Raw genomic sequence first — 14,718 nt, 5'->3', positions numbered from 1 at the left:
ATTAGCAACAGATATGTTTTGTTAAAATATGCTTGGCATCATTTATATTAATTACAATATATACCACATCCCGTGCACACAAATCATGTGCATGTAACTTGTCAAAGAGACAAAAAGTGTAAAGCACTTTGAAGATTGCATAGATAGAAATGCCCAACTTTAAAAATCGGTGTGCAAAATCTTTGTTTTTATAGCTTCACTGCTGAACTCAATATTTCATATTAGCAATGGACTAACAATACTCAACAAGATATTTACAAAACAAGCATGTAGATAGATAGATAGATAGATAGATAGATAGATAGATAGATAGATAGATAGATAGATAGATAGATAGATAGATAGATAGATAGATAGATAGATAGATAGATAGATAGATAGATAGATAGATAGATACTTTATATGTCCCCAAGGGGAAATGAAAACTTTACAGAAGTTGAATAGAAAAAAACCAATAAAAAATATATGTTAAATTACATATTGTCAACCATGTGTATCAGAGAATTACCCTCCATGCTCCTCTGAAGTATATAATTCCACTGCCACACGATGGGTCTGCTGCCACTTACTGTGTTGTCTTCCTTTGACTCCATGGTGCTGAAAAACTGCCCAGTGAGGGTATCTGACTCTGTTCCCTCTGGTCCCAGGACCACAAAAGTGCAGCCATCTGGATCAGGGCATCACTCATTGACTGGCAGAGTGGAGGCAGAGCACCTTTGTGCCTTGACATCTACATGACCTAAAGAAGCCCTTGAGAGGCATTCTTTTCTGTTGTTTAAAGCACTATTACACAGACTTTTCATTTTTAAATTGCTCCAACACATGCTACTTTTTGTAGTCGACTGGGTTGGTGCTTCAACATTTATCTTTTTTCATGATCATTCCCTCAGATGACCACAATATGACCACAATACCATGGGTGGAGTGGTGGCTCTGAGGCTAAGGATCTGTGCTGGTACCCAGAAGGTTACCAGTTCGAATCCCAGTCACTGCCAAAAGAGATCCTACTCTGCTGGGCCCTTGAGCAAGACCCTTAACCTGTAATTGCTCCAGGGGCGCTGTACTATGGCTGTCCCTGCGCCCTGATTCCAAGGGGTATTTGAAAACTAACAAATTCCTAATACAAGAAATTGTATAAGGTGAAATAAAGAACAAAAAAAAAATTTGTATACAGTGGCATATGAAAGTTTGGGCAGCCTAGATTAAAATGTCTGTTACTGTGAATAGTAAAGAGAAGCAGAAGATGAATTGATCAACAAAAGACATAAAGTTAAAGATGACACAGTTCTTTTCTGCATTTTATTCAAGATTAGTGTATTGTTTTTGTTTTGTACAACTACACAGTGAAAAAAGGAGCAGCATGCAAAAGTTTGGGCACCCCAAGATATTTGAGGTCTCAGATAACTTTTCCCAAGATCTCAGACCTTCACTAGCTCATTAGGGCTATGGATTATTCACCTTCATCATTAGGAAATCGCAGATGATGCAAATTGCAAAGCTGTATAAAATCTCTGACTCCTCAAACTTTGTCCCAACAATCAGCAACCATGGGCTCCTCTAAGCAGCTGCCTAGCACTCTGAAAAATAAAATAATTGATGCTCACAAAGCAGGAGAAAGCTAAAAGAAGATAGCAAAGCATTTTCAACTAGCTCTTTCCTCTGTTCATAATGTTATGAAGAAATGTCAGTTAACAGGAATGCTGGAGGTCAAGTTGAGGTCTGGAAGACAGAGAAAACTTTCTAAAAGAACTGCTCATTAGATTGCTAGAAAGGCAAATAAAAACTCCTATTTGACTGCAGAAGACCTTCAGGAAGGTTTAGCAGACTAAGGAGTGGTGGTGCAATGTGCTACTGAGCAGTGACACCTGAACAAATATGACTTTCATGGTAGAGTCAGCAGAAGAAAACCTTTCCTGTGACCCAGCCATAAACTTCAGTTCCTGAAGTTTGCAAATGAACATCTAAACAAGCCTGATGTATTTTGGAAACAGGTTCTGTGGATTGATGTAGTTAAAATAGTGCTTTCTGGACACAATATGCAAAGGTATGTTGGAGAAAAAAGTCGAGTCAAATTCCAGGAAAAGAACATCTCTCCAACTATTAAGCACAGGGGTTTATCGGTCATGCTTTGAGCTTGTGTTGCAGCCAGTAGTACAGAGAAGACATCATCAGTAGAAGAGATAATGAGTTTAAATGAATACCAGCAAATTCTGGAAGCAAACATCACACCATCTGTAAGAAAGTTGAAGTTAACAAGAAAGACCTGAAACACATCTCAAAATCTACAATGGAATACGTACCTCAAGAGATGCAAGCTGATAGTTTTGCCAGGACCCTTACAGTTCCCTGACCTAAACATCATTGAAAATCTGTGGATTGATTTCAAAAAAACATGGCATGCAAGAAAGCCCAAGGATCTTGCAGAATTAGAAGCCTTTTGCAAGGACAATTGGGCGAAAAAATCCCAAGTAAGAACTGAAAGACTCTTAGCTGGGTACAAAAAGCATTTATAAGCTGTGATACTTGCCAAAAGGGGTGTTAGTAAGTCAAGTGTCCAAACTGTTCCTTCAGACCCTTTACATTATTTTGGTATCTTGTACTTGTGAATGATGGAAATAAAAATGTTGCTTAAAATATTGAATGTTGCTTAATATATTCAATAAATATGTATAATAGTAATATATATTGTAGGAGGAAAACAGGCAACCCGGATGGGAGGAACAAAAAAATGACTTTGTACCTGGCCAGTGTAAGTTAATTGAAGGACCAGCAGGAGTCAAAGTTGAGAGTGATTCCATCCCCCATATGCCATGTTGCAGTGGTCCTCATATGGGAACCCAGTTGGAACAAAACGTAGGGGTGCTTGAGAGATGGAGTTTGGAAATGCAATGGATGGATGGATTATCTGAAAGACATACAAAAAAGTTAGCTGGATGTGAGTGTTTGTGCTTGAGTGGTCCCCACTATGAATGGGTACTTCATGCAGGGTCGATTCTTGAACCCAAGGAAACTGGGATTGGCTCTAACCCCACAAACATGAAACAGATAAGCATGTTTGAAAATGGATGGACGATAATTTAATTAAAATCGACATCTTACTTGAAATGGCCACAGAGGTTTGTTGCATTTTTTAGTGTCATGCTGGACTGCTACTTCATTAACGAACAGCATGAAGAATTCAACTGGATGCTTTTGGCCTGTGGTGCCAAAGTTGAGATTTGTTGAGAGCTAACTTTATTTTTAATCCATGGATGGTGCTTGCCTTGCGCTCAATGCTGCTAAGGCAAGCTTCTGCACAAGTTTCACCTCATAGTAGATTTAACAGGTTGAATAATGCATACAATGGATACAATTATTTGCTTCATAAAAAGTCTGAAGGCTAATTCTTTATCCTCATGATTTTTTAAACTATTGTTACTTGAACTGTCGGCCATGACAGACAATAATCTTCCAATACAACTACAAGAAAGGCTCCTCTGCTGTAATTCACATCCAGAGTAGCAATACTGTAACGCTAATGGAGTTGTGATGTGTGGTGGGCACTGGTGGAGGTTTTTTTTTTTTCCTTGCTCACTCTGTTTGTTCCAGCACAGTATATTTGAATTTACATTTTCATACATAAACCAAAACTTGCTTATGTATAAATGTTTGCTGGCATTTCTTTAATATAAATTTTGTAGAAAAAAAAGTCTGAAATATTTTTCCGGCCATTAAGTATTTTTGCAGGTCCAGTACATGAGATATCTCAGTTTTAGAGATTCAATGCCATAAGAGATCCATGACTGGCTGTAATTCAGACATATACACTTAACTACAGTACCTACACTCTGTTCATTTCCTCTAAGTGTTTCAAATAATCTTTTATTAATTTTAATCTTTATAACATAACCAATTATGAAGTTCAGGTGATGGGCTCCCCAGCAGGGGGTGCTGTAGCACCCTCCGCCTGCACCTCTTTGCTCCTGATTTTTCTAAAAACATTCAAGTAGAATTTCTTTGTGTTTGTTTACCTGAAACAATGAGAAATATGTAAGCCATGTTTGCCAATTCACTGGTAATTAATAACAAATATTGATAAAAATGAAGCTGCTAAATATGTTTGTCCCCTCCTTTAACCGCCACCTTATCGTGGTGGAGGGGTTTGCGTGTCCCAATGATCCTAGGAGCTCTGTTGTCTGGGGCTTTATGCCCCTGGTAGGGCCACCCAAGGCAAACTGGTCCTAGGTGAGGGATGAGACAAAGAGCGGTTAAACAAACCTCCTATGATGGAAAACAATTTTGGACGACGTTTTCCCTTGCCCGGACGCGGGTCACCGGGGCCCCACTCTGGAGCCAGGCCTGGAGGTGGGGCTCGATGGCGAGCGCCTGGTGGCCGGGCCTGCACCCATGGGGCTCGGCCGGGCACAGCCCGAAGAGGCAACGTGGGTCCCCCTTCCCATGGGCTCACCACCTATGGGAGGGGCCAAGGAGGTCGGGTGCAGTGTGAGTTGGGTGGTGGCCGAAGGCTGGGACCTTGGCGATCCGATCCTCGGCTACAGAAGCTGGCTCTTGGGATGTGGAATGTCACCTCTCTGAAGGGGAAGGAGCCTGAGCTAGTGCGCGAAGTTGAGAGGTTCCGGCTAGATATAGTCAGACTCACCTCGACGCACAGCTTGGACTCTGGAACCAATCTCCTTGAGAGGGGCTGGACTCTGTACCACTCTGGAGTTGCCCCTGGTGAGAGGCGCCGAGCGGGTGTGGGTATACTTATTGCCCCCCGACTTGGAGCCTGTACATTGGGGTTTACCCCGGTGGACGAGAGGGTAGCCTCCCTTCGCCTTCGGGTGGGGGGACGGGTTCTAACTGTTGTTTGTGTGTATGCACCGAACAGCAGTTTGGAGTACCCAGCCTTTTTGGAGTCCCTGGAGGGGGTGCTAGAGGGCATACCTTCTGGGGACTCCCTCGTTCTGCTGGGAGACTTCAATGCTCATGTGGGCAATGACAGTGAGACCTGGAAGGGCGTGATTGGGAGGAATGGCCCCCCCGATCTGAACCCGAGCGGTGTTTTGTTATTGGACTTCTGTGCTCGTCACGGATTGTCCATAACGAACACCATGTTCAAGCATAGGGGTGTTCATATGTGCACTTGGCACCAGGACACCCTAGGCCTCAGTTCGATGATCGACTTTGTGGTTGTGTCATCGGACTTGCGGCCATATGTTTTGGACACTCGGGTGGAGCTGTCAACTGATCACCACCTGGTGGTGAGTTGGCTTCGATGGTGGGGGAGGATGCCGGTCAGGCGTGGTAGGCCCAAACGTGTTGTGAGGGTCTGCTGGGAACGTCTGGCAGAGCCTCCTGTCAGAAGTAGCTTCAACTCCCACCTCCGGCAGAACTTCGACCACATCCCGAGGGAGGTGGGGGACATTGAGTCCGAATGGGCCATGTTCCGTGCCTCTATTGTTGAAGCAGCTGACCGGAGCTGTGGCTGTAAGGTGGTCAGTGCCTGTCGTGGCGGCAATCCCCGAACCCGTTGGTGGACACCGGCGGTGAAGGATGCCGTCTAGCTGAAGAAGGAGTCCTACCGGTCCCTTTTGTCCTGTGGGACCCTGGAGGCAGCTGATAGGTACCGGCAGGCCAAGCGGAATGCGGCTTTGGTGGTTGCTGAGGCAAAAACTCGGCCGTGGGAGGAGTTTGGGGAGGCCATGGAGAACGACTTTTGGACGGCTTCGAGGAGATTCTGGTCCACCATCTGGCGTCTCAGGAAGGGGAAGCAGTGCAGTGTCAACACTGTATATGGTGGGGATGGTGCGCTGCTGACCTCGACTTGGGACGTTGTGGGTCGGTGGGGGGAGTACTTCGAAGACCTCCTCAATCCCATTAACATGCCTTCCAATGAGGAAGCAGAGCCTGGGGACTCAGAGGTGGGCTCCCCCATCTCTGGGACTGAGGTCACCGAGGTGGTCAAAAAACTCCTTGGTGGCAGGGCCCCGGGGGTGGATGAGATACGCCCAGAGTTCCTCAAGGCTCTGGATGTTGTAGGACTGTCTTGGTTGACACGCCTCTGCAACATCGCATGGACATCAGGGACAGTGCCTCTGGATTGGCAGACCGAGGTGGTGGTCCCCCTCTTTAAGAAGGGGGATCGGAGGGTGTGTTCCAACTACAGAGGGATCACACTCCTCAGCCTCCCTGGAAAAGTCTATTCGGGGGTCCTGGAGAGGAGGGTCCGTCGGATAGTTAAGCCTCGGATTCAGGAGGAACAGTGTGGTTTTCGTCCTGGTCGCGGAACAGTGGACCAGCTCTATACCCTTAGCAGGGTCCTGGAGGGTGCATGGGAGTTTGCCCAACCAGTCTACATGTGTTTTGTGGACTTGGAAAAGGCATTCGACCGTGTCCCTCGGGGAATCCTGTGGGGGGTACTCCGAGAGTATGGGGTACCGGCCCCCTTGATAAGGGCTGTTCGGTCCCTGTACGATCGTTGCCAGAGCCTGGTCCGCATTGCCGGCAGTAAGTCGAACCCGTTTCCAGTGAGAGTTGGACTCCGCCAGGGCTGCCCTTTGTCACCGATTCTGTTCATAACTTTTATGGACAGAATTTCTAGGCGCAGCCAGGGCGTTGTGGGGGTCCGGTTTGGTGGGCTCAGGATTGGGTCACTGCTTTTTGCAGATGATGTTGTCCTGTTTGCTTCATCAGGCCGTGATCTTCAGCTCTCTCTGGATCGGTTCGCAGCCGAGTGTGAAGCGGCTGGGATGAGAATCAGCACCTCCAAATCCGAGACCATGGTCCTCAGCCGGAAAAGGGTGGAGTGCCCTCTCAGGGTTGGTAGCGAGATCCTGCCCCAAGTGGAGGAGTTCAAGTATCTCCGGGTCTTGTTCACGAGTGAGGGAAGAATGGAGCGTGAGATCGACAGGCGGATCGGTGCGGCATCCGCAGTAATGCGGGCGTTGCATCGGTCTGTCGTGGTGAAAAAGGAGCTGAGCCGCAAGGCGAAGCTCTCAATTTACTAGTCGATCTATGTTCCTACCCTCACCTATGGTCATGAGCTATGGGTAGTGACCGAAAGAACGAGATCGCGAATACAAGCGGCTGAAATGAGTTTCCTCCGCAGGGTGTCTGGGCTTTCCCTTAAAGATAGGGTGAGAAGCTCAGTCATCCGGGAGGGGCTCAGAGTAGAGCCGCTGCTCCTCCGCATCGAGAGGAGTCAGATGAGGTGGCTCGGGCATCTGATCAGGACCTCCCTGGTGAGGTGTTCCGGGCACGTCTAACCGGGAGGAGGCCCTGGGGAAGACCCAGGACACGCTGGAGGGACTATGTCTCCTGGCTGGCCTGGGAATGCCTCGGGATTCTCCCGGAAGACCTAGAAGAAGTGGCCGGGGAGAGGGAAGTCTGAGCATTTCTGCTCAAGCTGCTGCCCCTGCGACCCGACCTTGGATAAGCGGGAGACAATGGATGGATGGATGGATAAATATGTTTGTAGATATTGAATGCAACATGATTTGGTTCTTATTGACAATATTGAGGACTGTATTTGAAGATAGAAAGTAATTAAAAGTTGAGATGCAATAAAAGCTTCATCTTAAATGGCACGTAACAGTAGCTGGATGGCACAATAAATCAGCAAATATAGCCTATTTCTGATTTTACGTTTTAAAATCACCTTCACACGGTTATTCTCCATGAGAGCACCTTGCCAGAAGCTGCTTGCATATTGTAATCTACTCAGTTAGCCAACTAAAGGTGTCATTTTGCTTAATCACTTCTTATTGCATCCTTAAATAACTAACATTGCACATCACTCTGCTCCAATTCATCCTCAGAGACTGCAGGGATTTGCATTGTTGTTCACAGCTAAGGAAACTCGGGTTGAATGCCATCCTGGGTACTGTCTATGTGGAGTCCATGTTGAGTTGTTATGTTCTTTTCAAGTCACCATGGGCTTTTCTCTCAGTTCCCAAAGGTGTCTGGTGGTTTTACGAAGGTGTTGGTATTGATCTCTGCTCAGGGTGTAACTTCTTTTGCAGCAGCTGTCTTCCCTGAAACATGAATTGTTATATATTTATTTGTTTGTTTGTTTCAGAACCAACTTTGACACATGCTTTTATTATTACTTTAACAGCTTTGCTAATTCTTAAGCTGCTTTGTTTACATTTTCGGCACAATTTTTGTTACATTTCTGACCATTTCTGTTGTTTTTTTGGTTGTTGTTGCTACCATGTAGTTCCCAGAAGTTTAGTGTGTGATGTTACCACAAGAATCCCATAAAACAGTGGTTCTTAAACTTTTTTTTCCTCATGACCCAATTTTGCCTATTGAGTATCTTCGCAACCTGCAATCAAATTAGTGGTTTCTCCCTTGGAGAATCACATCGGACTGTTGTCCAGAGACAGGGAAGAATCGGTAACAAATGGAGTCCAGGGAGTTTTTTTTCAGCCATGCAAGAGGCAACCCATCTCAGAAATTTCTGAATACCATTCATGACCCTTTCTCATTCACTTTAATTGTAATTCACGACTCTGCATGTGACCCTATTTAAAGATATACCATAGTTTAAGAAACACTGCTGAAAAACATAATGGTCTGCATCTAAGTTTTTGGATCTTAAAAAGCATAGTATATTGCATGAGTAATAATTCACATATGTCTGCTACTAAACGTTTCTGATAGTCAATACTTTTGTGACGTTTTATGTTAAGCATTTTGGCTTTGGTTGCTTAGCTCTCTTTGTGATTTTCTATTAGTCCATTTGATTTTTTACATTTTTCCTTTTAGTACTTTTTAAAATATTTTCTGCTTTGCGCTGTTCCCCACCATAACCTATTGTATATGGGGGACGTGTGAAAGATAGATTCATCAAAAATTTCGATCTCCGGTTTTCGACGCATCCCGATGATGGTTGTGTATCTATGTGTCACAGCTAAAATGGCTGGAAGGAAAAATACCAAACTTGAAAGCTAAGCCTGTTGTGAGATGATGTTGTGCTGATAAGTTTTTGAGCCAAATAGTGCAAGTGAAAGGGGCACTCTAGAGGAACCCTCAATTACTGTAATTCTGCAATTAATTATAAATTATTCTCATAAATTGCTATCATAATGACCTATTTTATGATCAGAAAGATCAGCATCAGAGTGGTAAATAATTACTGAAATGTTATAGGTAACTTGGTTCCTGGGGCGCAAAGCCTACTGACACTCACGTCTGAATTTTTTTTCTGTCGCATTCCAAAATGGTGCCAGTACACGTTTATTTATCTTTTTTTCTTTTTATTACTATTATGGTGCACTTTCATATTGGATGTTTGTTATGTCATAGCTGCCATTTTGTTCTTTACAACTGCTCTCTTTGAATATCGCATGACTCCCATTGCTACAAGAGATTGAATGTCTTCAGATGCCTTCACTTTGTCCGCTCTTTATGGTGTTGCAGGTTAAATTTTAAATTGATAAATTTGCCACTTTTGCCCATCTATCTAAATCCAATAGCCCATAATGACAGCATGAAAACATGTTTTCAGAACAATTAGCTAATTTCTTAAAAATCAACAACTGAATCTTTCATTCATCTAAGTACTGTATTCAAACCCTTGGCTGTGACACTCTAAATTGTGGTCTGCTGCATCCTGTTTGCTTTCATTGTCCTTAAGATGTGTCCAGAACTTCAGTGGAGTCCAGCTGTGGCAAACTAAATTGAGTGGACATCCTTTAGAAAGACAAACACCTTTGTATATAAGGTCCACTATTCACTCTGAATGTCAGGACAAAGGACAGGCCATGAAGTCCAAACAACTTTTTGCAGACCTCTGCGATAAAATTGAGGTGAGGCATAGGTTAGTGCAAGGGTGTAAAAGCTTGAGTGTTAGAATAATAACAGTATCCTCAATAACTGTAAAATAGAGGCTGCATGGAACCATGAGTACCTGGGCAAGAACCCAATGGCCACTCTATCAGAGCTTCAGATATCCTCTGCTGAGATTGGAGAACTTGTCAGAAAAGATGACCATCTCATCACCATTTCAGCAATTAGGCATTTACGATAGAGTTACTAGATAGACATAACAGCCCAGTTGTAGTTTGATGAGACCAAAATTAAACTATTTAGCTAAAACTGCAAAACACTATGTCTAGCAAACAATTAGGCACTGCTAATAATCTGCCTAATACTATTCCTTTGGTGTAGCATGGTGGTGGCAGACTCATGCTAATGGGGGTGCTTCTCAGTGGCAGGATCAGGGAAACTTCTCAGAATTCAGAGAAGGACAAATGCAGTGAAATACAGAGAGGTCCTTGAAGAAAACCTGCACCAGAGTGCATATACCCTAGTCTGGGGAGATGGTTCACCTTTCTGCATGACAATGACCCAAAGCATGTAGCCGAACAATGCTGGAGAGACTTCCTTGAGTGGCTCAGCCAAGGCCCAGACTTAAACTCCACAAAACATCTGTGAAGAGACCTGAAGATGACTACTCTACTGCTTAAGAGGAGGGATAAACTGCCCAAATACAGGTGTGCAAAGCTTTTAGAGACCTGCCCACTGTGGCCACCAGGGGGTGCTCCAACTCCCCAAACACCCGACACAAAGGCTCAAACACAAATGCTAAAGTACAAAGAGAGATTTTTTCATTGAAAACTCTTCCAGTAAGTGTTTCCCACAGCACCAAACACAACACAGCCAGCAAACAGCCGGCACACAACAATAATTTGTCTTGACTCTCTTAGTCATTGCCTCCTCCACTCCTCCATGCAAGCTTCATCCTCCTTCCTGCTAACTTTGGCTCTCCAAGCTATAGCAGGCAGCTCTTTTTAAATAATCCCCAGAATTACTTCCAGTGTCCCAAAGGCTTGGAACAAGAATCTCATGAAGTAGAGCTCATTAGTCCCCACAGCACCCCCTGGAGGCACCCAAGGAACCCAACAGGGCTGAGGCAAAGCACTCCAGTTTCCATGATGCCCTGTGGATATCTGGGGCCCTGCTGCAATCCAGGGTGGCTGCCATCTAGCATTCCAAAGGAGACAATGCTCTGTGCATGCTGTCATCCCCCATCTTTCCCTACTGAGGGTCTCTTGGCAGGGCCGGGGTCCTGAAGACTCAAAGCTGTAACCATTGCCAAAATTAAATGTACCACATAATAAAATGTTCAGAAAATGAAGGGATCTGACTACTTTCTGAATCCACTGTATGTGCAATGACACAGCCATTCAATATTCTCAATATGATTTTTCACTAACAAGCAAGTTCAGAACCAGCCATTTTTTTGACTTAAGCTTTCTCCTGGCTTACCAATCTTTTGCTGTGGTTTCTGACTTTGTTCAGTAGTTTTTCAGGTTTTTGAAAATATTTTGAAAATAATCTGCCGTGACTTCCAGTTTTCTGACCTTTACCTGTCCAATGACAACATCTTTTCTTGCACTCAATAATTATCTTTCATTTCCTGGTATTAGTATCTTTTCCACATTTTAATGCTTAATTACTTTATTTAACAAAATTCTTATGATGATTTAAAAGAAGATGGTGTATTCCGTCCTAACTCAGTCCTGCCTTTCCATTTTGATGTCCTTGATTCCATTCACAACTCTGCGGAGGACATGCAAAACAGAGTACTGTATACCACTAGGGCTATCACAAGTTTAAAGATGGCTGACCTGTTCTCCTCTAAACACTGCTGCCATTCACTTCTAGGATCACCTCCACATATGGATAAATGACTTAGTTGTATCAGGCTGATTAAACTGAGTTTCATTTCCTGAGAGAAAAAAAAACAGTTTATTAAATACATTTTAATTTAGCCACTTTTTTGTTCATCTTTTCCACAAATGTTTGAAAAGCAGTTTTTTACTAAGTAATTCATTCTTTTTTTTATATTCAGTAAATTTTGTGGTGAACCCTAACAGGACATATTAAAAAGTGAGACGAGTGCAGTAAATCAAAGCATTATTACAGTCGAAAAGGGCAAAGACAGATTAGGTGAGGATGAGGCAGACGAAGAATATTCCCTCCTGTGACATGATTTACATGAGCTAGAATACAGCAAGCCATTCTTTTCCTCCCCATGAGAACAGTCTGAAATTTCATTTAATTTAGTGCAGTTTAATTGTTACTTTTAACCTTTACTGAGGGAAAGGGAACAAACCTCCTCCCCCCACCCACCACTACCACCAATACAGAAGGGAGTAGCTGTGTGGGAATGTGCCTGTCAGGCGAGATCAGTGTGCCACTGCAATTAGAGATACCCAGGAGCTTCAGATCTGCACAGGGTGTGCCCTGTCATGCAGAAGTCACTGCCAGCAAGTTAGGTTTAAAATTCTTGTCTCTAGGAGGCACTGCTGCACTGAGTAGGAACAACTGATCTGGTGCATTATTCTCTTCCAATAAAGGGACATTTTTATCACTTAGGCTGTTTTTGGATAGACATGTGATGTGTGTTATCTTAGGAAGATGAGAACCGTTCTTTCATATTTGTCATTATTTGTTAAACAGATGGATCCCAAGCAGCCATAGCTAGCACTCAATTAATTGACATTTAAATAGCAAAGTGACAAGATAACTAGTGGTTTTGTGTTAGGAAGATTTTAAATAATGGAATAAAAGTTGTAAAAGTCTGCATTATCTTTGCAAGAGCAAACAAAATATTGCTGCTAAGATCCTGCCAACTACTCTATTCATGTTGCTCCAACAATTAAAATCATTCTTAACAGAAAGACTTGGTCTCTTCAAAAGCACACATCAGGTAGGTGAAGAAGCAGCTACAAGAGTCATGACAGGTACCAACCAGCACATGAACATGGGCCAGATATAAAGCACTATTGTCCAGTCCTTTTCTGCTTATTCATAAACACTATCTATAATCATCAACTATCTAATACATCTCTCAAATCAAACATAAGGAGCAATTTCTACATATTGAATCCTGTATAAACATCTTACAAATATTGAATGACGCCTGATGTTCTTATCTTGGAAAATAGCTTTGTGGTATCCTGTCAACTATTTAATTTTATCCCTGACTAAATTTAAGAGAAAAAATATTTGCTGGTATGTCTTTTCATGATACTTATGATTATAATGAAATTCAACTAAATTCACAATTAAATAATGCTCTTCCAATATCTTATGTGTTTGAAAACTCTCTTAGGGCTTACTGTAAACTAGAAATGAAACATGGCTTCTAACATGGGGCCAAAAAGCCGAAGCCACATGGCGGCATCAGCAGAATAGATGGGATGAAGCATCCTAAGCTAGAAAAGTAAAATTCATCAGAAACGAGTCATGGGAACTGTATTATGCAGAATAAGGCTCAAGCTAATTAAAAGTACTGCTGCTCTCTCAACGCCTCAGATTAGATTTTTGTGGCCGGGGAACCAAAACACTAAGCCTCTGTGCTCAGTACATAAAAATAACGTCCTGTTCAGTAATAACAAGAAAGATGTCCAACAATTACAGGGGGAAGGAAATAAAGAAATGGAACAAACTCTCTGTATCATGCTCGCTGAGATGGCACTTAGTCTATCATGTGGAGGAGGCGGCATCAAGGCGGAGGTCACAAGAAGCAAAGTGGCATTACTTTAAGGTTGTGGTCAATGGGGAGAGTTTTGAGGACTTGGTAGACCCTGAGAAATATTCTGTAGTGTAGACATTATATTATAGTGTAGACATTGACCGAATAACCTGGATATTGGAAAAAAAACAAATTGGCAGTACACCTGATTCAAATTAATTCTATGATGAATGAAAACTTTGGATGGCGTTTTCCCTTGCCGGGACGCGGGTCACCGGGGCCCCCTCTGGAGCCAGGCCTGGAGGTGGGGCTCGATGGCGAGCGCCTGGTGGCCGGGACTACACCCATAGGGCTCGGCCGGGCACAGCCTGAAGAGGCAAAGTGGGTCCCCCTCTCCATGGGCTCACCACCTATGGGAGGGGCCAAGGAGGTCGGGTGCAGTGTGAGTTGGGTGGTGGCCGAAGCCGGGGACCTTGGTGGTCTGATCCTCAGCTACAGAAGCTGGCTCTTGGGACGTGGAATGTCACCTCTCTGAAGGGGAAGGAGCCTGAGCTAGTGCGCGAGGTCGAGAGGTTCCGGCTAGATATAGTCGGACTCACCTTGACGCACAGCTTGGACTCTGGAACCAATCTCCTTGAGAGGGACTGGACTCTCTACCACTCTGGAGTTGCCACCGGTGAGAGGCGCCGAGCGGGTGTGGGTATACTTATTGCTCCCCAACTTGGAGCCTGTTCATTGGGGTTTACCCCGGTGGACAAGAAGGTAGCCTCCCTCCGCCTTCGGGTGGGGGGATGGGTCCTAACTGTTGTTTGCGCGTATGCACCGAACAGCAGTTTGGAGTATCCACCCTTTTTGGAGTCCCTGGAGGGGGTGCTAGAGGGCATACCTTCTGGGGACTCCCTCGTTCTGCTGGGAGACTTCAATGCTCACATGGGCAATGACAGTGAGACCTGGAAGGGCGTGATTGGGAGGAATGCCCCCCCCCGATCTCTCGATTAATTATGTTAATTTAAGGTTTGATTCTCTTTTATTGTAGTGAAATATATGAAAAAAAAATGACGAAGTCTGTCTATATGGATAATCATTCCCAAACAGTTTTGTAACTTGTGGAAAGGACAATTCTGGTCATACCAATGTCTGGAGCCTAAGGCACAATCTAAAGGTCTGAAACATTTAAAGGGAAATGAAGACACTCATTAGACACGAGACTGTGTGCTTGTGGAAAAAATAACTATAAGAGATAGCAG

General features: G+C 43.9%; 1 protein-coding gene across 1 annotated transcript; it reads left to right on the top strand.

The window, feature by feature from the left end:
* The first annotated feature begins 4,144 nt into the window (after nt 1-4,144).
* On the top strand, nt 4,145-14,470 carry LOC127527545 (uncharacterized). The gene is made up of 2 exons (XM_051926619.1): nt 4,145-4,802; nt 14,234-14,470. The coding sequence occupies exons 1-2, from the start codon at nt 4,263-4,265 to the stop codon at nt 14,468-14,470; spliced, it is 777 nt and encodes a 258-aa protein (XP_051782579.1). The 5' UTR covers nt 4,145-4,262.
* Nucleotides 14,471-14,718: the final 248 nt, after the last annotated feature.

This window comes from Erpetoichthys calabaricus, chromosome 4 (genome assembly GCF_900747795.2).
Source record: "Erpetoichthys calabaricus chromosome 4, fErpCal1.3, whole genome shotgun sequence".
In the NCBI taxonomy this organism is placed as follows: domain Eukaryota; kingdom Metazoa; phylum Chordata; class Cladistia; order Polypteriformes; family Polypteridae; genus Erpetoichthys; species Erpetoichthys calabaricus.
Note: the sequence above shows the minus strand (reverse complement) of the source record. Positions and strands in the feature narration are given on the sequence as shown.

Coding starts and splice junctions, on each gene's coding strand:
- LOC127527545 (XM_051926619.1), top strand. CDS start 4,263: ATGATGGAAAACAATTTTGGACGACGTTTTCCCTTGCCCGGACGCGGG. Junction 4,803..14,233: donor TTACCCCGGTGGACGAGAGG/GTAGCCTCCCTT, acceptor GTGGACAAGAAG/GTAGCCTCCCTCCGCCTTCG.